General features: G+C 39.1%; 2 protein-coding genes across 5 annotated transcripts; one reads left to right on the top strand and one right to left on the bottom strand.

The window, feature by feature from the left end:
* Window positions 1-4940: 4940 nt before the first annotated feature.
* On the bottom strand, window positions 4941-14359 carry hormad1 (HORMA domain containing 1). 4 transcript variants are annotated; one of them, XM_059339504.1, is made up of 16 exons: window positions 14163-14359; window positions 13885-13946; window positions 11760-11904; window positions 11579-11642; window positions 11466-11502; window positions 11266-11286; window positions 11024-11050; window positions 10480-10547; window positions 9891-10048; window positions 8349-8506; window positions 8021-8089; window positions 7551-7611; window positions 7006-7052; window positions 6333-6416; window positions 5662-5715; window positions 4941-5354 (listed from the first exon to the last, which is right to left on the bottom strand). In XM_059339504.1, exons 2-16 carry the CDS (start codon window positions 13915-13917, stop codon window positions 5259-5261), a joined length of 1122 nt encoding a protein of 373 aa, XP_059195487.1. In that variant the 5' UTR covers window positions 13918-13946; window positions 14163-14359; the 3' UTR covers window positions 4941-5258. The 4 variants fall into 4 exon arrangements, with proteins under 4 accessions (XP_059195487.1, XP_059195488.1, XP_059195489.1 ...); XM_059339505.1 differs by having other exon boundaries at window positions 9891-10045; XM_059339506.1 differs by lacking the exon at window positions 11024-11050.
* A 410-nt stretch (window positions 14360-14769) lies between these two features.
* ensab (endosulfine alpha b) lies at window positions 14770-23275 on the top strand. The gene is made up of 3 exons (XM_059339542.1): window positions 14770-15013; window positions 18252-18374; window positions 20075-23275. Exons 1-3 carry the CDS (start codon window positions 14957-14959, stop codon window positions 20237-20239), a joined length of 345 nt encoding a protein of 114 aa, XP_059195525.1. The 5' UTR covers window positions 14770-14956; the 3' UTR covers window positions 20240-23275.
* The last annotated feature ends 1452 nt before the right edge of the window (window positions 23276-24727 follow it).

Raw genomic sequence — 24727 nt, 5'->3', positions numbered from 1 at the left:
TTCTACCCGCTTCAACGTTTTGAAGTCCCTCTTATGTGACTGAACGCAAAAAGTTAGCATTGATTTTTGTCATGTAAGAGCTCACCAGAGTGCAATGTGGACGGATCTCGAGCGTCTCAGGATGACAAACTGTGTTTATCATTCAGCCCGGTGGCCAGCTGAATTTAGACTCTGCAGCCTCCTTTAAGCTGCTCTGTCAAACATACCATGACCAAAGCTGCTATTCACCTATGGATGGCTGAAAAAATAAAAACACAGAGGGCCTTTGTGTTTGAGCAAGAGCAGGACAAGGCTAGGGCGCGTGGCGAGAGGATACACTTGATTTGGAGTCAGTTAGCAGCTCATGCCTATCGTAATGGACAATGGGGCAAGGGCAAGTGTCTCCCTCCCCTTAGCTTTCCTCTCTCCCTCTCCCTGTCTCTTGGCGTGCTTCCCCCAGGAGACACGAGCCGGGGGCTGGGCGCTCTGATGGCCAAGCGTGACATTTAAACCCCTGCCCTCCGGTAGCTTTGGGGGGCTTTGTGGAGGAGATGGGGGGGTGCAGAGAGGTCCATCTGAGCACAGAGAAAGAAAAAAGGGGGTACGGACAGAGGCTCACCCTATAAACCCCCTACCCCTCGATGCACACGCACTCACCCCCCCACCCTCCCCTGCAGAAATCCTCAGTGTGTCACTGCGGTGGGGGCCCCCATTGTGCGCGGGCCTGCCGCTGAAGAAAAGGGCCCTTTGGTGGTAAACAATTCAGCTGTCCACTCTGATCACAATGGGGGCACATCCCATTGCTTTGAGCATCTGTTTCGAGTAGGTATAGGTCCCTTTGCCATTCGACAGCGCTGACCATACATACCCGGTGAGCAACTAAATCCCTGAATCTGCTGGCCCACTACCACCTGCTCTCAGCCTCCCCTCCTTTTATCATTCCTTATTCGGATCAATACTGTTGACTCCACTGCAGTGTCTCTCAAAAGACAAGTTGAATAGCCTCGTGTTGGCTGTTTAGTAGGATCGCATGCTTTTTAAATTGTGTACAGTGTGAAGGCCAACTGTACGAGCTGATTAAGGCATGCGTGAGGAAGAAGATGCTTTTCTGTCATGACACAAGGCAGCAGGAGTTATCTATGAAGGCCTCCTTCCTGCAGCTCATTCCATGGCTACTTATCGCCCCCTTGTGGTTATTCATGATATTTCCTTCCTGCTTGTAAATTCATCGACTGCTGTTACAGTTAGGGTCTTACTCCTGTCTAAAACGGAAAGAAGTATTGACATCCTGAGGTAAAGATCCTACAGAGTAAAAATCTCCCCCCACAAGTAATACTCCACTCAACTCAACATTTACTTAACTATTAATATATCAAGTATTATGAAATCTGCTCCGATTCTATGTTGAATAGATGCCTTAAACTTTGCTTGTTGCAACTCTTTTTTTATCAGTTAAAATATTGAACTCAATCATATTTTGCACTGCAATTTATCTTTATTGTCCCGTTTGCTTTATTAATTTATTTGCTTATTTGTATCTTCTATTTTATTTTACATCTTATTTAGCCAACATCTTTTAATCATGCCTTATGTGTCTTTTTTATATATTGTTTTAATGCATGTTTTGTGTTATGGACAACTTTTTTTATTTGTTGTTGACAGGTGGTATGCAGAGAAACTTTCCTTACCTTACAAGCATTATGCTTGCACATACATATCAAAATCAAAAGAAGTCATTACACAAGTACTAGTGGTATAATATTATATATTGTATTAGTTGATATTTTACGAGTTGATTAAATATTTTTTGGTATGTCTGCTCTGTAAATTAACTATAGCTGTCAATTTAATGAAGTGGATTATAAATATTTTCCTCTGAAATGCCGTGAAGCAGATTTATAAAGTAGAAAAAAAGAAAGAAACAGAAGTAAAAGTACATCAAAGCTCAACTTGCACAGTATTTAAGGACTTGTTACTTTTAACCTCAGTGTGTTGCTATTTTCTATAAGTGCATGAGGCACTATAAAAATGTTTAGTCCTCTTAGGCATCTGTTCTAAATTCTGAATTTAGTGAATGCTTGTTTTAAACCTGGCTTTTTTCAGAAAATATTTGAATGACATTTTCTGGATTTCATCCAAGGCCTCTGCCCTCTACCTGATTCCAAAGGGTTAACAGTGAGCGGGATACTCTGCTGGGGAAGCGCTAATCAGCTCGGAAACATTTGCTGCCCTTCTGGCAAGGTCGAAGGGGTCACGGTCCCTGGGCTGGATGTCCACTCCATCCCTCGCTCCTCCCCCTCCCGCTGTAAAGCCCAGCCCCCCCTTGGGGCCTATAGGCCCTGCAGGCACAATCACCGCACCGCGACTATAGGCTCACAGAAGCTGGCTTTAATCTATATGGAGCCCTGGGATGGACTGCGGCTGTCTGTCCATCAGTCTGTCAGTGTGTCTTGCCTTGACCGTGCCCAGGCGGCCCTGGACCTAAGCTATCGACTCAGACAGGCCGAACCCAGATTTCTGATTGGTCTGCAGAGGCGTCCGGCGGGCCCCTCCTGCTGTTTGGCCAGCTGATTGATCTGTTAACACTGGCCGCTGGACGTGTGTCCCTGAATTTAATTTCAGAATTCATTTCTGGGAGACGTGTGTGTACAGAAATGATGTAGAGTCCCAGGATCCGAGTGAAGGATTGAGGGTGGAGGCGAAATAAAAATCGCAATTTAGATTCCTTTCCCCCCTCCGTCGTTACATATTTGGAACGTGCTTGACGTGAACACTGGTCTATTCTTAAAACATGTTCTTATGTTGTTTTTTCATTTTCAACTACAATGTGATTGAAAGTCGCCCATATTCAAGTCATCGTGCCTTCGACTTTCTGATGTCCAAATGTTCGACTCCTTTGGGTGCCAGACAAGACAATTTCTCAAAATGGGTATTTTTCAGTGTACGTTTCTTTCTATTTTCCATTCCACTGGACACATTTTGCCTTTTGGGTGCTATTTATCTGTTCATTTCTGTGATGTAGTGTTGTTGTAATGTCTATGGCTGTGATACTGGTTATCTACAATACATGACTAGACCTGCAAAGGTGCCTTTACCCTCATTGCATTTCATCACTTATCAATACCCAGAGAACCCCCTGCTGTCAAAATAATAAAAACTGTTGAAAAATGCCACTGGAGTCGGGCTATGAGGTTAGGTAACCCTGATTCATTTCACAGCTCATAAAGCGCGTCAATGTGCTGGTGTGTGGGTATTGTCCACCATGGATTTCCTAGTCCATTCTGCTTTTACGCTTCTCTGTTATCAGAAATACTCATAAAAAAACCCAGAGACAATGAAATAAATGTGGTGACCAAGACAATGCCCGTGTTCGGAAGTGAGGTCTGATTTGATGGAGTCTCCCGTTCTCTCCCCCCTCTGTCCTGCTGCAGACACAGATAGGTGGGGGCTGCTTGGATATGCATCACAAAGGCTTCCTGCAGTATTGATCCGCAGTGGGTTAAGGCAGTCTATCAGCAAATGTCCCTCTCTCTGGGAAAAACAATAGGAGATTAAAAACACACAGCTTGCCGGGCGGGAGGCTGCTGATGGCCCCTTATCTGGGCCCAAAGGTCACTGTGTACAGATATAATCCACTTTCACTTAACAGCTTCATTTAAGGCACCTCACATGCAAATGGTGGCATTTCTGGGTCTAGTCAGAGACGGAGGTTTGCTTTTCCAGAGGCAGGCTAAGGTGAATTTTCTGTCCCAGAGGTTTTTACTGACAGGAAGCTGAAACCGTTAAATCTGTAAACTGTAAAAGACGACTGTGTTTCCTTTTAACAAACCAAGAAGCAAGCACAGGTGTCTGAAAGCATCTTAATGCTGATGGAAGCATCTGCTGAGCAATACGACTTGAAGGCCTTAAGAGCCACATTTCTGCACTTATCAGTTCACTCACTTCATACGAATCCACAGGGCCGGATTAAAAGAAAAGGTTTAAAACACATGCACACATGTACAAACACAGATTAAAATAAAATGATTGCCAGTAAAAAGTCAAAATGACTTCCAGGTAAAACATACTCCTGCAGCAGAGAGAACTGTGTAAGGTTAAACCATGTTGCTCTCTATCTTCTCTTCTGCACTAACAACAGTAGCTTCCTTATCACTGCCAGCTCAGAGCTAATAAAAATATGACTCATAAAATCCTGGCATGCAGCACAGCATCCTCATGGAGTGACTGTAGTCTCTGCATACTGCTCTTTTTATAACTACACCACTGGTTGGGTGTGCATATGAGCATACCCTAAAAAACACACGCTCACATGAGATTTACTTTAAAATGTGTTGCTCTGAGCATAATGTGTCTATCACCCATTGGGTCAGCAATAAAATGATGACCAGGATATTTTACCTTACTGCTTCTTAACTTTTTCCACTTTATATTTGATATAACAGAGTCACGATTTTGCAAGCAGTGTTGCACAAAGAAAATAGAACCAAATCCTCAGCATATATCTATGATTAAAAGTGATAATAGTAGAAATTTGAGCTGGGGGATGACCAAATATCCCTATCAATAGTGCAACTAAAGAGTAGGATTGACTATTGGTGCTTTCAGAAAATATTTCCACCATGAGATTTTTTGATAAAAAATCATCAGTACTGTGGATTTAATGACTAAGTGGATAAAGGAAGAAAAATGAGCAGTTTGAACAGTCTGGCAAGCTCAGGAAATCCCATCATTTAACTGCAATGCAGCCTTATAAAACCAGGAAAAGATTAAACCTATGCCACTTTACAATATTTAAAAATCTAAGATGATATAATATTTTTTTTAGCCTTAGTAAAAACTTGAGTTTTATAAGGATCGTCTTCGGAACAAATCACCAAAACACCAAAAACACACAAACAAACATAACATGGTCTGACAGGCCAGTGTGATAAATGACGACACTAGACGGCATTCTGTGCATTTTTGTATTTTATTCAAGTACAAAATCCTTGTTTTTAAACAAATGACAAATAATAGTAACAGCAAAACCAACATGGCCTTTAAAAATCACTGAAAACTGTGTTAGTGAATACATTTGCTCATCAGTATTCTATCAAATGTGCAAATTGTACACATTTTAAATTAGTTGCAATCAAATAAACTGTAATGCGAACTTAAAATCGCAACCTCAAAAATGAATACTGAAAGAAATACACAGCTTTTCAAAACTTTAAAATTTAAAAAAACATCAGTGTAAATTAATACAGAAGTGCTGCTGTGTCAGCAGTGAGGTGTGACGGTCAGTAGCGCTCTTTGGGCTCGCTGAACTTGCGCCTTTTCATGTGTGCGGAGGTGGACGGTGTTTCCTGGCTGTTCTGGATGTCATACTGAGAAACCTGAAAACAGCAGAGGATACGCCCAGTTGGCAGAATGTCAGCAACAATCTTATGTGTCTACTGACACACAGCATCCCACTCTGAGAAACCAAAGCGACCGGTGCTGACTCATCTGTGAAACAAACAGGGCTCCTACGCATTTTCCATTTCAAAATCTGTCCTATATCTTCTGTGGAAATGCTTTTTTAGTAAAAGTACAGCTGTATTATTCGTTCGCAGCGTTTAAGGCTTTAATTTGTATTAAATGATTTATAGTAAATTAGAATCGGATCAGAGTTTATAAACACTGTAAGGACGACTTTCTCACCATTTTGTCCTCCATAGCTGTTGAATTCTTGTTGTTCACAGTCAGGTTTGCCTCCTAAAGTGCACGCAGACACACACACACACACACACACACACACACACACACACACACACACACACACACACACAGTCATAACAGATAATTCTTCTCTTCTTTAATTTTCATTTCCCTGATTATTTCTCATCATTTTCAACACAACGTTATCCTTTTTTTAAAAATGATTTTTAATATATTAAATAAATAATGTATTTCTTAAAGAAATTCTCCTTGTGTGGCAGTTTTCTACAACAATGGCAAATTGCTAAAACAACAGTGCACATTGTTTATGAAGTATAGTAAGATATTCACTTTTCATCTTTTTAATCACAGTGGCTACGTTAAAATGCACAATTCTCTCGCCCAGCTGTAGGTCAATGTAATTAAACAACATAAATATTTTAAGCTAACCTCAGTAAGCTCATATTTAATTGGCTGTGTGTAAAATCCCGGCTAAGATGCTCAAATGAACATTTTTAGTTCAATTTTGCTTACCTATGCCCTCAATTACCGCAGTAAAAAGACCCAATCAAAGAGAACATAAATGTTTTCAGGTTGAAGGGGTCTCAGGTCATCTAGCTGTAACAGTGTAAGACGACAATTGCATGCTGTTGAGTTTTAAGTGGCTGACTGACCGTGATGGACTTGATGATCCGTCCACTCCTGGTCCTCTTCAGGCCCACGTCCATGTCGGAGGTCTTCTTCACCAGAGTGTTCATCTGAGAGGGGACAGATGGTCCGTAACGCGAGTGACCATTAAGTGCACTCAAAGCAGCCCTTTGCTTTGTGTTTACACAGAGCCTACAATCACTCTGCTGAGAAACCCTGAACAATTTTTAAATACTTATTTAAAATGACATCTGATGCCATGCATTGAAAGGAGTTTGCCTATACTTTAATAGTTAAACCAGCTATAAATATTCTTTTTCTTTATTTTCATTTTCTTGAAACCTTGAATGCTTTTTATTTGACTTTCTTCAAAATGGTCTTGAAAAGAAGGGATGAATGCCCAGTGTGCCCTAACGCAAAATTTCAGATAGATAATGGCCTTCCACTTCTTTTTTCTCTTTTATATACATTTCACTTCTTCTCTGAGCCCATTTATTTGCTTTTGCTTAGGTAAAGCTTTTCTTTTGCTTTTTTGTTTTCAATCCTCCCCACCAATTTCCACTTGATGGGAAACAATGACGTATCTAGCTAAATTTGAATGTATTAGTGTATTTTAATGTATAAATGTTACATTAAAATAATTTAACATATGTTATGCTCGCATTATGTTGAGTATGGTGTAGTCAATATCAGTCCTACCTCTGCTGCTTCCTCACAGGTCTCAATCTGACAGCTCATCTGGATCTCTTCATAAAAAAGTTCATAAAAAAAGAGGATGTATATATAAATAATTTTACAAGTCACACAAGTCCAATAACCAGAATCCTGTTTTCATTACATTTTCATTCAATGAGGATCTATGAAAGTTTAACAGCAAACTCAGATGTTTTTAAGAGAACTGTGACGTTTTAACAATATATTCTACATTTCTCAGTAAAAACTCAAGGTAGATGAATATGAAATAAAAAACCTAGACCTCTACAGCTGAATTTCACTTTAACAGTATTCAACCCCAAGTGAGGCCTTCAGTTTTTAAAGATCTGATGATAGCCTTTTACATCCAATTCATACATTCCACTCGAAGATTACTACATCAACCAGCTTCACATCATGTTTAGGCATGAAAAAACTTATCTTAAACACCTGCTGTTAATTCCTGCATTTTTGAACACAAACAAGGTGAAACTGAACCCTGGAAAAGTTATCATCTACACAGTTGGAAGTGAAAAGGAAGGAGCATTTACGTGTTTTGTCCAAGTCTGTGTTCTCGTTGTCAGGCTTTTCCACGTCTTCGATCACATGAGTCTAAAGATTAAAACATGTTATCAGAACACCATGACCAAAACATGTCAATAAGATGACAACAATGACCTGTTGTGTCATTTTGTTATGTATTGTATGTTTTTGCAGCTTTCAAAATGTACATGTCAATCAAGAGGCTGTTCAAAATGTTGCACCATCTTGTATTATTACACAAAATGTGACACTAGCCTTAAAGATAATAATGTAGAGCACATTCTTTCAAGAAAAACTGACCTGGTGAATTTATTATTACATTTATTTTCTGTGGATAAAGAAAAATAAAAGTAAATACTCCAAACAATATTGTCTTATTTGTTAGTTGTTGAGAAGCATTACATCTTCAGTCTAAAATCTATTTGGGTCATAATGTATTCGTGTGTTTTAAGCCTTGCTGAGTGTAATTTTTGCTGACCTGTGACAGGACGCCTTCCTCCTCCATTTTCAGAACCCACTTCTCTGTCACTTGGACACTCTCCTCCACCTACAGACATGCACCAACATGCAAAGCTGTCAATCACAAATCAGCTACCAGAAGTGCTGACTACAGTGAACCTTGTTGGTTAAGAGACAAAGGCCAAAAAGCTGTGCATTAAAGACAGTGAATATAAAAACTCACTCACTCAAACCTCAGAAGATTAGTATGAAGAAGGAGGAACAGTTAATAAGCTTGAACATATTAGAGCACATCTAAAAAACAAAGAAAATATTTCAGTCCCTGTCTCATGTTTCTTTTTACTCACCTCCTCCAGTCTCTGTCTCTCTGTTGCCATATCCAACTTTAGTGTATGGAAGGGAGTGGCCACCTCGCCCATGGTGAGTTTGACCGGCTCCTTCTCAAACTCCATGGTGTCTCCATCGGCCTCCTTAAAGCCTGGCGGCTGGTAGTCCTGAGGAGTGACTGAAAAAAGGAACAAACAAACAGACAGAGAAACAAACAATGAGACAAAACCTGAACAAGAAGTAAAACTGCATGTCCAGTCACATGTTTATTCTAAGTTGGTGAATCTGAACAATCCTTGTAATACACCAAAGTCACATGATCGAGGTAGAGGTAGACCAGCAACTCCTGTGTTCTGCACTGTAAAATGATTGTTTTTGTCAATGGAGTCTGGTTGTTTGAAGAGAGCAAAGATGGATATATCTTCAAGTCCCCAACAGAGGTAAAGTGAATATATTTTAAATATAAAGTACACTTAAACTCATATGGATTTTTTTAGATTAGTCTTGGCTGAAATGCATTTTGCTGCCGCCCAGCAGTACATAGCTAAGGTTCCGTGTTGGTACTCCTGCCTACTCCTGCAAATTGGGGGTGTGCAGAACACCATCTATTGTATGTAATAAACTGACTGAATAAATACGCTATACAACCCCACTTCAAAAAAATCCGGACTATCCCTTGAAAAGAGGCAAATATTGATGTCTTCATGGTCTGGCCTGCTGAGTGTAAAGTCCAAACTTAAATGTTTTGAAATCATGTTTCAAAAGTAAAAGCCATGTGACTCAGAAATATTTGTAACAACTAGAGATAGACCTATATATCGGCCAGCTGATATATATCGGGCCGATATTTGCGTTTTTTCCTTGTATCGGCATCGGCCGATATGTGCGTGCATTCGCCGGTCAATTAGCCCGTTTCACTGAGCCAACACCAGGCAAGGCTCGGTGCAACATCTGCCATTCTCTGGTGAGCTGCTGCTGATACCGGAAAAAAGAAAAACACATCAAATATGTGGATCATCTGAGGCGCACCACCTCCAGGCCTAGAACAACATACACATTGTTTGATATCCAACTGTTACTATGTTTTGTTAATAAATGTTTGTTTTTTGTTTAAATTTAGACTTGTGTAACATTTGTTATCATTGTGTCATTTTTATCATGTATATGGAGGGAGAAAAGGCAATATCGGCTTCAAGAATCGGCTCCAAAAAATCGGCAGCACATATCGGGGATCGGTTAAGACTGATGTCAAAATAATCTGTATCTGCATTAAAAAACCCGTATCGGTCGACCACTAGTAACAACAGTTTAAATCAAATGATTTAAATACTATCTATGGCTTTACATTTTAAATCCTGTCATTACTATGCAGCTACTTAACACTGAAGCACATGTCGTTGAGCTCAAGCAGTGCAGCTCATGACATTAGGTTTTATAACAAACAAATCTAGTGATTGGAATATTAATTATGTACACCACTTTAAAATATTTTGCTCAATTCAATTCATGCTGCACTTGTAGAAACGTAATGATAACTGCAGGCTTGTGTGTGTTTGTGTTACCATTGTCATAGTAAGCCAGCTTCATGTTGAGATAGACATTGTCTGGCAGAGGCCCCAGGTTTTGCATCAGAGTGTAGAGCTTCCGCACCAGCAGGATGCTGGCCTTCTTAGTGTTGCCACATGACATCGACGACACCTGGTTGTTGTTGTTGTTGCTGCTGGTGTAAAATAAGGAGGCAGGATGAGGAATGAACACAAATCATCAGCCAAGTGTTGCTTAAATGTGTGTAAATGTGTTTTTTTTTCATTGAATGTAATAGTACTGTAATATAAATAGCATCTTAGGTTCACATATTTCACCCATATCCTGGATATGGGTGACATATGTATCTGATGTAGGTGCCAGATCTATTTGTTTTGTTCCATGCTCTCCGATAGTATGGAATATTATTCCAACATGTAAACTTAAGAAATGAAAGGTGTCAAACACGTAAAATTCACACACAGATTAGACAGAAAATCAAGTTACTGTCTGGTGTGTAAGTGTTGATTCATCCTTGTATAGTTCTTTTGTTTGTTTCCTGACTTGATAAAAGGTTTATTTAATGTTGTATGAACTTATTGTAACTGTCAAGATAAAAAATCCCACCTCTCAAACTCCATCTGCGCTCCGTTTGCTGTGTATTGGATCCTAAACTGGTAATACTCAGTCACTTTCTGGAAGACAATACAGAATAGACGCTGTATATATTCATTCATTCACTCTCCTTAACCACTTATCTGCACTGGGGTCACGGGGGGCTGGAGCCCAGCTGACATTGGGCGAGAGGCGGGGTACACCCTGCAGAGGTCCCCAGACTATCGTAGGGTTGACACATAGAGACAGACAATCATGCTCTCATTCACACCAATTTAAACCTAAGTGCTTGTTTTTGGACTGTGGGAGGAAGCCGGAGCACCCGGTGAGAACCCACACTGACACAAGGAGAACATGCAAACTCCACACAGAAGAGCCGCAGGCCGGAGTCGAACCGGCAACACTCTTGCTGTGAGGCAGAGGGCTCACCACTACACCACTGTGTAGCCCTGCTGTATATATGATACCAAATAATCATAAAAACAATTTGGTTTTATGTACAGTAGTTTAGCATTATTAGACATCAACAATGGCATGACGACAACCTGCACATTACCTGGGGGTTTTCTGGGTCAGTGTAGATCTAAAAAAGGACCAAATGGAAATAGCATCAGCACCATGATTATTTCATTCTGAGACTGAATGCTGCACAAAACCAGCTCCAAATGTATATAAAGTTACAATTCCTTGTATTTGCCTGCTAATCCCTGACTTTCCCAAGCAGGCTCCAAACCCTGATGTGTTTATCATAATGAATCCCTCAATGAGATCACACATAAGACATAAGAAAATACTCACAGACATAATGACGGTCCGCAGCTGGTGGAAAAAAAAGATTAATTTTGACCACATTAATTACTATGAGCCACAGGAGAAAATGCAATATAAGGATCTACACTGCTGGTTCTGTTCATTTATGTTTTTTTAAATTCATAATGAATCAACCGGACGAACATAGCAGATCTCCTGACCTGTGAAAAAGGTTGAATAAGACTTACATACTTATTCTGGATGGCCTCAAAGCATCCCTGTATCCTGAAGAAGAACACACTTCTAATTATTCATGAAAACGATCCCGGAATGCAGTCGATTTTTTTTCTGTGTTAATTACCACTGAACAATCTGAGTGGCACCGGGACAACAGAGCTCTTCTTTAATGATCATCACTTTCTGATCTGTGGAAAGAAAAAGGAGTAGGTAAGAATCATCTTCATCAAATATTTTCAAAATGTAAACAGACCTCGATAGCAACTGTGAAGTGCAGACAAATTAGTTTCCATATGTAATCTAACCTTCAACATATTTGCTGCCGTAGGCTTTCTCTGGGAAAAGGCCCCGGAGATATGTGATGCCAGACACTGCGATGGCCAGAAGCTTCTTCATAACAACCAAGGACTGCTGCTCTGAGAGAACCTGATTAGGCAACAGCTGAGTATCCTGCACGAGTGAAACAAATTAATCACATAATGAGTACTGCTGACTCATTACAGTTAACACAAACAGAAGAAATCTGCAAACAGCTGCATTTGAATGACTGAGCCTACAACATGTTTTATAACATATATAATGCTCATTTACAACTTTTAACAACTTGCAATGTAATATTGTCTCTCTGAAGACAGAGTTAAATAAAACATATATAACATTAATAATCGACTTTTTCAGTCCCGATACTGACACGAATAGTTGGACTTTGGCTATCAGCTGATACCAAATAAAACCTCTGATAACAGTGTTTAATTGAGCTGTATGCCTCACATTGTGGAATGAGTGAGATCATTATTTTATGTGTCAGGCAACATCAGGCTTGGCTTAAACACTGCCACCCTAACTTTGCAAAACAAAATATAATCATAAATGATGTGACCAGTAATACATAAATTATTATTTTTTTCTGAATTGATATGTATTATTAAAATGAAAATTAATAATAATAAATAATTTAATAGATCGACTCCATTTCCACAATACTCAATTCAGTTATCTGAGTATGTATTGGTGCATCCCTAATTTTATTATATGGTCCTTGTGTTGTTTATAGACATAGTACTAGCATCTATCATCATTTTACAGAATCTGGTTATTTAATAAAAAGCTTTTATGAAATAAGTATTTGGCAAGTATGAAAAAAAATCCTGATGTTATGAACAACAGACAAGCTAACCTTTTAACACAAATCAAGCGGTCTTAACTGTGGCTTTAAAATATACTGTAAATGATTATCATAGATTTATCTAAAATGTGAATCTACAATTACTACTTCAAGCACAAAAATTAATGTTGTGAAGTAGTTATAAAGTAGCACAAACTGGACAAACTACGTACAAGAACCTCAAAATTCTAGTAAAGGAGCAAATTAACTTCTAGTAATCTAGTTACAGTAACTAACCTGACTGTTACAAATACAGAGAAAATGTGACACAGCATAGATAGACTAAAACTATAATTTTGTACTTCGTCACACTGTTAAAATAATTGCCTAAGTCATTTTTTGTCAAAATTGTTTTTTTTGCCCAAATCATCTCCTCATGATGCCGGCCACCTATGGTAAAATCGCCTACATCCTCAGTTGATCAGATCATGTGATTTTACCCCTTTAAGATAATGGCCTATGTCAAGTGTGTGACTTAAGCGGATTTATTATGCCTCAGTCAAAATAAAATGTGACTTAGGCAATTTTATTAGTTTTCCAAGATGGAGCCTACCTTTGCACAGCTAATTTTCATGCTTCAGAGCGTGTCCCCAATCGGTAAGTGATGACATTTTTAGCTATAATATACATTTACTTCTTATTTATTAATAAAGGCTAGGCTATAAATATTGCAGTTGTTTAGTCTTATTATTGAGTTTTTTTAGTCTGATAAGAACCCAGCAAAGAAGAGCAAGAGGAAGATTGTTTAGCTATCAGTTTAGTTTATCAGTGTTTTATTGTTGACAATAATATTGGTAACACTTTACTGTAAGGTGTATACATAAGAGTGACATGAGCATGTCATAAACATTAATGACACTTTGAAGTAACATTTATGCTCATGAGACTTGTGTGACTCTTATGTAGACACCTTCAAAATAAAGTGTTACCATATCTTGCTTAAGTGACAAAGGCATGTTCAAAAATTGCCTAAGTCATTTATTTCTCTTAAGTTACATACTTTATACACAGTGTTATTACTATGCCAATAGCCATTCTTTGTTACATCCTTTTTGAGTGAAATTATCAATAACTATCATATGTTAAACTTTTGGTGAAGTTTTTTGTGTTTCCTGCAAAACTTGAAAAAATGAGTTAGGCGATTATTTTAACAGGGTGACGACTTGTAATTACCAGCTGGTTAGTTTATATTGATTGCAGCATCAAAAAACACTGAATCTACATTAAATAATGCTAGTTAGCAATTAAGTGCAGAGTTATTTTACCTGTGAAGTTCTGAATTGTTGTACACACGCCATTGTAGTGGTGAGAAAACACGATATAAAAGCTGCAAAGAACAGAGTAATTATTTGACCATGCGGCCGACCAAATCACTTGCCTTAGCTCACATTAGTTTAGCACCTACATTAGTGTAAACCAGCAACTAGCACGTTAACGTACTAGCTAGCTAATTACACTATTAAAGATAAACTGGCTAAAACTGCTGCCACACTATGATGGTGTTGTTACTAAACTAGCCTGTTGACAATGAGCTTGTACTTACGTGGCAGTAATGTTGGATTATTTAACCAAAACAAAGATAAATATGATCAATTCAACTGTTAACGCTAGCTCGATGTTAACGTAAAACAGTCGTTCCCGCTAAATGTTTGATTGCCGAGCAACAAGTGAAACCAATCAGAGAGCTGGACGCATGCGTAAAGAGTACTCAAATAATTATCAATTAATTAAATAATAATAATAATAATAATAATAATAACGACAACGGTTTGTTAATACAAATATTTTCACTGGTTTTACTTTGCATTATTAAGATGTCATATTTGGCTGTTTTGATCACAAAAAGAAGGATGAAAATAATAATAACAACAACGATGGCTGCCGATCCTTTAATTAAACTAGTTTGGTGTATTCATTCATTAATATAACACATAATATATTAAATTAAAAACCAGCATGTTGCATCGATATCGTATATTTTGTATTGTTCAGGTGCTTTGTTGCAGTGCGGCCCCCGCATCGCCCCCAGTCTCTATTCTGTAAAATCATTGGATAACTGGCCGTCAATCAAAGACAACGGCGCTGCTAACGGTACCCAATTGGCTCTGCTCCATTCGTTGCTACTCGTCTATTGGTTACTGTATATGTCGATCACACGTAGCAATCACCCCCCCGTTGGTGATGTCACAACTCGTTACGCCATTTTTGTTGGGGAGCAGTCGTGTCCAGAAAAGGAGGATTAGATTCAGTACAGGTACATAAAACGGCACCTCGTATATTCATCTCTTCAAGTTGCCTGGCAAAGCGGGACACTTGCTTGTCCATCACACTCACACAATGTCGTCAGAAAACCTGGACTCGGACACTCAGGTGGACTACGAGGACGAAAAACAGGTGGGTTTTCTGACTGCTGTCTTGATGTTGTTGGCTAACCACCGAGCATGCTAGCTAGAAGTGGCTACACACCAGCTAGCACAAGTGAAGTGTGTGTGCTCAGCGCTGCACCAAGGCAGGGGAGGACTCCTAGGAGACATGTAGATATATAATAAGCCGTTCAGCACGTTGGAAGTTGTCTGGTCGTAGCTGTACAGAGACCCTTGCCAGTGTGTCACTTTGTTTTGTCCCTTGCGTTGTGTCATTGGCTGGTTAGTCCACAGCAGGTCGGGCCTCATTGGTCTGTCCTGTAGGGTCTCAAAATGAGCCATGGAGGGCCGAGAGTCTCCAAATAAAGACAAACATTGGTGGTGTCACTCAGTATACTCTGAAGTAGTGAAAGCAAATACATTAACGACACTGTCTTTCCCCTGTCTTTGCACATGGCATGAGATCCCTGACTGTATTCGCCTGACAGTGACAACAACTGCAGTGTGACAGGGCTTCCGCATTTCCTTTACAGTCTCACAACAACAGCAGTGATGTGCATATAGTTCATCACATGGATTAATACTTAATCAAACATCTGTATCAGTTTGGGGTAGGTCATGCATCCCATGTGTTTTTCTCAGCTCCCAAGGTCTGCAGTTTGTTTATAATGCCTAAGTATGTTAATGTTTCATATTATAGATGCCACATTTTCCACTATATATACTGAACCATATATGTCATGAACTCTAATTTAGGGAGAAATCTGATTTAGCATTTGGTTTGTTTTGATAATTCAGATGTCTAAACTGTTAAATTTATAGAAATAACAATCCAACCAATACATGTAATGATGAAGCTATAATATTTCTTGCATGGTTGATATATATATATATCATTATAATGTCCAGTCAATACAGTCAACGAATTGGCTGCACAGCAAGTTAGAAGTTTAAAATTCAGTCTTCTGTTGACAAACCTGTTGGTTTTTACACTTAAACCCAATATGTGCACATAGCTGAAGGCTGTAATGTGCCGTAAATGGTAATTGTTTTGACAAACGCAGCATTACTTATGTAGATACTGTCAAGCTTTAATCACTGAATATAATTCTGTGTAATATAAGGGACACATTAGGGCCTCCTACCCACAGATTCCAAATTATGGCACTGCTTTAACCCATGTAAATATTTTGTTTTTCATCATTATCTTTTGGAGAGATACCAAATGCATCACGATAGTGTGTATAGAATGATGCATTAGATATATTTTTTTTCTATGTACTCTTACAGTCTATGTACAATTTTTTTTGCTAATTAAGTGTGATACAGCTTCAATAAGGCACTGAAATAAGCAGATACAATATATATTTCCAAATAGTATGGAAGAAATCTTATGTCAAACTTTGACACTACCGAATGGGATTTTTCACAGTTGTGCACATAACTCTTTCAAAATTCCTCTGCACAAATAATGTGTTGTTTGATTCTGCAGTTTCCGGCTTTGGGGCCGAATATAGTAGCTCATATATTTCTCATCATGGACCCAAGTGAATCAGCACACTCGCTGCCACACGCCCCCCCTCCTCCTGAGGGAATGTGTTCATCGGCTTCTGTGTCCTGAGTCACATTTTATCCCTGCCCCAGCAAGCTTTGCAGTCTGAGTGCCCTATGTTCTCTGCATAGTGGAAGTAGGTCTGTGCTGTGTTCTGCTCGCTCAAGGTATATGTGCAAGGAGTGCATAAATGGCCTTTGGAGTTTGTCCGCTGTAGTCCTGCATGCACTTTATACCTATTTCCTTACTGTTTTAGCTATGTACACAAACAAGGTGTGCCCAGGTGGCCCAAATTACTAACCTTAATATCTGACTTGAACAACCTGTATTTCACTGGTTTGGCTACTGTTAGCCAGTGACACCAGCACAAACACTTCCATTGTCTACACACATTATCTCCTCTGGCTTCTGTCTAACCCTGCCTTACCCTGTCCTGGAGTTGTTTCTAAAACCGATAACTTCACATAAACAGGGACTCATGATAGTTTCTGTAATCGTTGTTATTTATGGGAGTCTAAGTGTGACCCCACAGGAAGATGAAAACAAGGGCTGTTATGTCCACATTTACTGTAAATAACATGGTGCAAGAACTTCCAATTTGACACTTGCTTAATATGTGTAAAAGGAAATTTCAGAATGTAATTGTAAGCACAAATTGTGCTGACAGTTGGAATCCAACCAAATTCTAACCAATAAGCCACTTGTAAGCATGTCAAAGCTTCAAAACTCATGTGTGGGCTATTTACTGACATATTTTAGAACAAACATGAAAATTTCTAAAACTTGTGTTTACCACATAGCTTAGTTCAGGCATCTAACCAAAAAATCCATTGACCTTGATATTCGGGAATTCTAAGTGCTAAAATGATAACTCATTTCTGGGTTTTTGCTGTAGCCGGACACATTTATGTATGATACCATCACCCTCCTCAGAAAGCTACCTTGTAATTCAAACACTGAACTTATGCTTATACTGATTTTTGTGTAAATATATCAAACATTGAATGACAACATGTGCATGAAATTATGTCAGTTTACAAGAGTGGAAGATAAAATGTCCTCAAATTCTGCCTGTCACAGTTGCAGGCAGTGAAAAACTTTACTTTTGGACCCTGAAAGTAATACGTAAGTAGATTTGAAGATGACTTGTTAAGACTTGTAAATGGCCAAAGTTCATAGTTTCATACGTGATGCTGTTGTTCAAAATATTCTTTTAAACATGATTCCCAAAGAGGACATCAGTTGTTTAATGTAAACTTCTGAGAATCATTTAGACCTCTTTTTAAAATAGCTTTGTGTGTACCAATGTTTGTCCTCTTCTTGAGTTATTTCCTCTCTGGCATGATGGTAATATGAGCCTGTAATAGAAGAAGATTCATGTTGTGACTCATACTATCATGAAGTATCTTCAGTTCCCACTAGTCACTGTTATAGTTTTTAGCCCACTTCACAGCAGAGGTTTTTGAGAGCAGTTTAAGTACTTTGGAAGAGTATAATGGCCCTGTTTATTACAGAATGCTTTACTGCAGGAGTTTAGATGTTTGTGTAGCAGCAGCATTTTTGGAATTGTGTGGTGACCATAAATGAGTGCCTGTCACATAAGCGGCTGTTCCAGTTGTGCTTAAATTTTTCGGAAGATATATTCGCTGACTTGTTGAAGGGGCCCTGTTTTCTGCAAAGGAGGAGTGTTTATGTCCGTTTGTTCTTGTCTCCACAGGACTCCCAGGAGAAGAATGCAAACCCTGTGAAGGCAGAGGAGGCCAAGCTGAAGGCCAAGTACCCCGGCCTGGCCCAGAAGCCCGGCGGCTCAGACTTCCTGATGAAGAGACTACAGAAAGGGGTGGGTGACCATTGTCTGTACTACATGGTCAGAGATGAGAACAGTGTGGAGACAGGATTGTGTCTTTATCCCCACAGCAGACGTGTCTGCCAGCAAACCACTGAATCCCTACTAAAACAGATTCCAGCTATCTGGTTCAGCAGATTTTTGTTCTGAGTGTAGTCAATCTCCAGCACAGTTGCTGTTGACTTTGAAAAACGTAAAGCACTGTTGAGAAAGCCAGATTCCTAGCTTTAATTTTCTCATTCGTTTCATCATACTGAGATGTTTCTAGCTTGTAGGGTTGGGTACCATTCACATTTCAACTGGTACCAGCACTCAACGGTCCCTTTTTTAGCCATGGGCAGGTTAATATACAATTCTAACATCATAATAATAGCGTAATGTGTGTGGTGGAATGACAAAGAGAGAGAGTACACTCTCAGCAGACAGCTGTTGCCGATCAGAGCAAAGAAGAAATTAACAAAAAGTTGTCTTGTAAATGCACAGTGCCACGCATACTTTTTGCCGCCCTCACTACTGAAATTAATCTGGTGCCATTGCCAGCATCTTGAGTTTTGAAAAGTATAACCACACTTGTGACCGTTTTACACCAGCAATTGCCCTGACATGCCCCGGCACATAAAGACACACAGAAATATACAAGCTGAACAAGCTTCAAGGGTGATGTAGTCTCGCTTTCTCTCTCTAAACCAAAAGTTACTCTCTCATCCAGATGTGCTCTCAGTCGCTGAAATTTGGCACCAGTTGACTTAATGTGAATTGGTATTCAGTAGAACCTATTTATATCAGTTGGTACCCTTAAATGAACAGAGTTTGGTAGCTAACCCTACTATTGGCTACAGAGTTTTATTGTACAGAATGTCTCTGTCGTCTAAAAACATGATTGATACATGTTATGTGTCCCTCACAAGATGGGCAATGTAGAGCTGCCGTTTTGAAGTCCATTCAACAATCCTATAGGACTAAATCCACTGAAGCAGAGAGAAAAATAATTTCTCCACAAATTGAACCTCGGGAGACCAGAATGCAATGCAGCCACATTGGTGACATGTGAAATACAACAACCTGTTCAACGGCTTATTTTTATCTGTAATTTGAACAGCAGGGCAGAGCCCACAAAGGCATCGTTCTCCCTCCTCTCTCACTTTTCCTCGTCTGGAAAAAGTGTTGCTCTCTCCACCTACACGTACTGTATATGTTACAGAGAACCTCCACCTCTGGGGATTGTTGAGAGTCATTCTGGGAAATCACTGACTAGGAGTAGGAGTAGCTGAGGCAGGCTGAGGGGATAGCCAAACAGTAAATTGCAGTGCTTAATCATAAGATAACTCCCAGATTGAACATCATCAGAGAGTGATGATATCAAAAAGTTAGAAAATCTTTTTTTGTTTTTGTTTTGTTTGCTCGACGATTGAATCTGTACAATACAGTACTCAACTTGATGATTCCATAAAAAAGTTAACTAATTGAATCCTTTCATGTTTTTTGGTGATAAAAGAATATATTTAATGGCTTATCTAAATGTATGTTAACAATTCTGGTGTAATAAGTCTTCTTGTCCAAACTGGCCAATATTCTTTCCTCATGTCAACAATTGCAGGGATAGATAACACTTTCAATGTACATATGAGTATTAGAGAGTTATCAATCTCTGCAATATATCCATGTTGAAGAACCTCTTCTTTCTTTCACCACAGCAAAAGTACTTTGACTCAGGCGACTACAACATGGCCAAGGCCAAGATGAAGAAGCTTCCCCTGGCAGGGCCCGACAAGAACCTGGTGACTGGCGACCACATTCCCACACCGCAGGACCTGCCCCAGAGGAAGTCCTCCTTGGTGACCAGCAAGCTAGCCGGCTAGCCATCATCACCCTAGAAGCACCCTCACCCCCCCTGGGGCTCCCATCAAAAGTCCCTCCTCCTCACCCGTGTCCCCGATATGTCCATCCCCTTCCCCTCTCTTTCCTTTTCATCCCCAGGCACCACTGGCTTTAACATGTCGGGCAGAGTTGTATAAGTTAAAACTCCATTTGCTTGTATGTGGGTGGGGCGGGGTGGGAGGGATGGAGGCATTGGCGGCCCATGAGGTCACAGCCTTCTCTGCCTTCCCACCACGCACAGCTCTGCCCGCTCTGCGCACTCTGCTCTACCGCCTCCCTTATGTCTTGGTTTTTGGTGTTCCAAGATGCATCACAGTAGGTGTGTCATTGGGCAGGGGTTGGATGGGGTGAGTTAATGCACTTTGTAGTCTGTATAGTATGCTTTGTTCTTTTTTTGCATCCCAAATGACACCAAAATAATGTGTGAGGGAGTTAGGAACCATGATCGCAGCGTGTTTTTTGATCTTTATGTTCCTTCATTATGCTGGTAGCTGGCTTCGGCAGGAGGGGTTGAAAGATGTATGTGAATAATTGCTTGCATACCAAATCTGTGAGGGGCAGCTGCCGAGCTTTAGAGTTCTTTCACTGACACTATATTGGGAAATGAGGGAAATGAATGGAGGCTTCCTTTCATCTCATCCTTTGGCCACCTTTTGTCGAACAATACCCAAGGTCACCTGCTGCAGCTCAGCCAAACAAAGATTTAAAGCGCCACTTTTTCCCCCCTTTGCTCATGTTGCTTTAATTCTTGACTCCCTTTGCTCCTGTTCTCTCTAAATATGCTGCATGATTGTAACAAAAAAAAAGTAACATGTTTTGGGTTTTTTTAACGGGAGTGGGGCATCTGCTTAGTGATAGTAAGTATCAAAACAAACACACGGAGCCCTGAAACGTCCACAGTCACACATCCTTCCTTTCCTTTTTGCTGTCCCGACAATCCATGTACACACGCTCCTGATAGCGGCCCAGGGCAAGAGCCAGCTGAGCATATCCTTGTATTATTTTTAATGGCTGGGATCCTTGCCAGTCTCTGAGTTCAGTCTTAGTTTGGTTGCTGTTGAGTTGCATCAAGACGTGTGTTTACTATGAGCCTAAAAGATTTGTGGGGCTATTGAAGCACCCTGCATAAGTATATGCTTCTGTAAATAATACACACACAAGCATGTAATTCGTGATAAGCTTGACGCAGTCAGACGTAGTGGTTCCTTGGACATCTTGCCCTCTTTGGCAAATCACATTGTGGAACACTAACTTTAGTAAAAGAGTACTACTACTTTGCTTCCCTTAAACCTTAGCTGGAGCATAGACCTGCTTCTATTAGCAGCGCCCTGTAGATTAAAGTGTTTTCCTACCAAACTGACACACTACACAGACTGATCTTTGATCTCAGGGGTGTCAGAGAGTAAACAGCAGGTAACCTGGTAACAACAGGTGTCAGCCCAGCTCCCAAGATCGTCATTGCGGGCCTAAAGTGGGACACTGCATGCCTGCAGGATGCACTCACTCCCAACACTTGGCAAAGCAGGGAGAGATTTTATAACACATGGTGAGGGGGCAAAGTGTGAGTACGTGCTCCGCTCTGATCCCACCTGTTAATGTGGTTCAGCCTCTGAAAGAGGTGAATGACGAGAACAAGAAATCTGCAGATTTTGAATGCGTGACGTCCACACATTCAAGAATCAGAACTGGATGCCGGCGCTCACCGAGAATCCGCCTCCTTGTATAATACTGCTTCAGGGAACCTTCACAAACGCACACTCCACCATGTAGGCTAGGTGATAGGGTGCATGCACCATCACATTCTCAACCTCACTTCTTTTTCATCGAGACTTTAAAACGTGTCAAATTTGCAGTGGGCGAAAGAGGACTGACTTGTACGTATGTGCTTGTTCTGGTGTTGTATGAATGCACTGCTTTTCTCTGTTCCAGCCATTGTAAATAGACTTCAACAGGAAGGGATTTTTGTGTTGTTTCCCACCTGCTTTTCACTCTTTCATAGCCTGAGCTATTTTCTGATTCAATGGTTCCTCTCTCCTTTCAATGTAACACTACTTCTGCTCTATCTTAGTGAATTGCAGAGGCTATGTGAATCTGTATCATATGAAAATATGTGTAAATGCTGCTGATTCAGTCAAAGACAAATCTAAGAGATGATACCCTGTAAAGAACACCTGTCCTCTTGATTCTACCAGTCCGACTCTGTTCTTCCCAAGTATCTCTGTTTCAGAGTCCTATAGCTCCTGTGGCAAGTCGATTCAGTTGAGACCGTGGTAAACCTTGTTGTGAATTCTACCACTAAATTTTAAAGGTGCATTGTTGAATTTGATCCAACTTTTGGTCCGCCCGGAGCCCGAAAAGTCTGGAAGGCTTTGTCACTTTGGCTGACAAGAACAGACCATTTTAGAACATCTATATTGTGTTTATAAGCCTTTTGTGCTTTAAAAAGTAAAGATTGCTAAAAGAAATGGGTGAATAAGCTACAGCATGTTCTATGATACAACAGCGGACAGGAGTTCTTGAATGCTACTTGATGTTTGGCTTTGCACAGAGCAGTTCAACGAGAGGAAATAGCAGGGTATGTTTCAAAACCCAACACACAGGGTGTCTCTCGTTCAGCTATATAAACGTGCCAGAATGTATAAAGGAATGACAGGCTGTGTGCTCTGAATTACTTTTGTGCTGCTTTTACCTTATCCGTTTTCTTGTTGTTTTTGCAAGTAATTGTTTTATTGTTTTTCTTTTTTTTTTTTTTTTTTTTTTTTGGTTTGTTTATCTTGTGTTCTCTTACTGCATAATTATTATATTTCATCCTAGCCCAAGATAACTGCAGGGAAATCAGAGGCACCCTTGCTTCCATGAGAAAAAAAAGGGTTTACATGATAAAGAGGATGACTGGAGAACACAGGAATGATTTTAAGACTTCAGAAAGTACAGGAGTACTTGGAATGTTTCAGTTGTGTGGGAGTAGGTGAGAGGATTTTTGTCAGTATTTGAAATAAACTTTTACATTAATAAGATCCCCTTGTTTGTTTTTCGTTAAAGTTAGGTCTCTTCTTTTGGAACTCTGATTTACTTCTTTGCACCTACATGCTGAGACTCCCTGGACACATGGATTCCAATGAGAAAATGCCTCAAGCTGAAATGAAAATGGTTTTGGTAGGTGAGAACATCATGCAGAGACTGAAAGGAGTACAACCTCCCTTTGCCCACTAGGGGGAGGCATAATCATTTATTTCTTACTTGTGGCCCTCAGTTGAGGACAGTTTGTTCTATTTCCAACATTCCTTACATAGTATGGAAAATTGTAGTTGTTTCTAGAAGAACCACAGGTTAAATGTCTCACAGACTGGAATAACACAAACCCTTCTGTTCTGAGGAGATGTGTCAATACACTCTCATGTGTTTTAATATAATTGTTATGAGTATTAATGAGCAGGACACAGTGGCTATATATATCACATAAATGCCCACTTTTTGCAGTTTACTACATTAAATGAATTAAATGTTTGTGGAGACTACCGCCAGGGTTGATTTTTCTTTATTAGTCTAGGATTGGTGGCATCTATCAACATAAACAGATTGAAGAGCTCTACTTATGACACCAATTATTAGTTATATAAAACATGTCCTTTTATATAGATTTAAATTATTAAATGTCATGTTTGAATGGAAAAAAAATCTATTGGTTTAAACTGTACTTAAAATAAGACATAAAATAGATTAGCTGTTAAAGTATTCTCTACAAAAGCATTTTTATATGTTTAAAAAGTAAAAATAATAAATGTCATGGTTTAAATGGAGAAAAATCCATTACTTTAAACTGTACTTAAATAAGACACCAAAATATATATAACAACTACTGCAGCTGTTATTTTATAATATTCAAATACACTACATACATGTGTATGTATATATATATTTATATATATATGTATGTATATATTTATATATATGTATGTATATATATATATTTATATATATGTATGTATATATATATATATATATATATATATATATATATATATACCATATATATATATATATATACTATATATATATATATATATATATATATATATATATATATATATATATATATATATATATATATATATATATATATATATATACCATATATATATATATACCATATATATATATATATATATACCATATATATATATATGTGTGTGTGTGTGTGTGTGTGTGTGTGTGTATACGTCATGGTTTGAATTGGAAACATTTTGGTTTAAACTGTACTTAAAATATGATATACAAATAGATATATATTTTTTAAACTACTGAAACTGGTATATTATTATTGTTACTATCATTATCATTGTTAGAGCCTTCGTTTGTCATTATTTTCTTCAAATATAATCTATTGATGTTATTATGATTAATTGTGAGAGTATTTCCGGTAATGCCCACTCAAACCACACACCTTGTTTTTATGTAATGGAAAATTA

This window comes from Centropristis striata, chromosome 8 (assembly GCF_030273125.1).
Source record: "Centropristis striata isolate RG_2023a ecotype Rhode Island chromosome 8, C.striata_1.0, whole genome shotgun sequence".
NCBI classification, from domain to species: Eukaryota; Metazoa; Chordata; class Actinopteri; order Perciformes; family Serranidae; genus Centropristis; species Centropristis striata.
The sequence above is the reverse complement of the archived record's forward strand: the minus strand, read 5'-3'. Positions and strand labels throughout refer to the sequence as shown.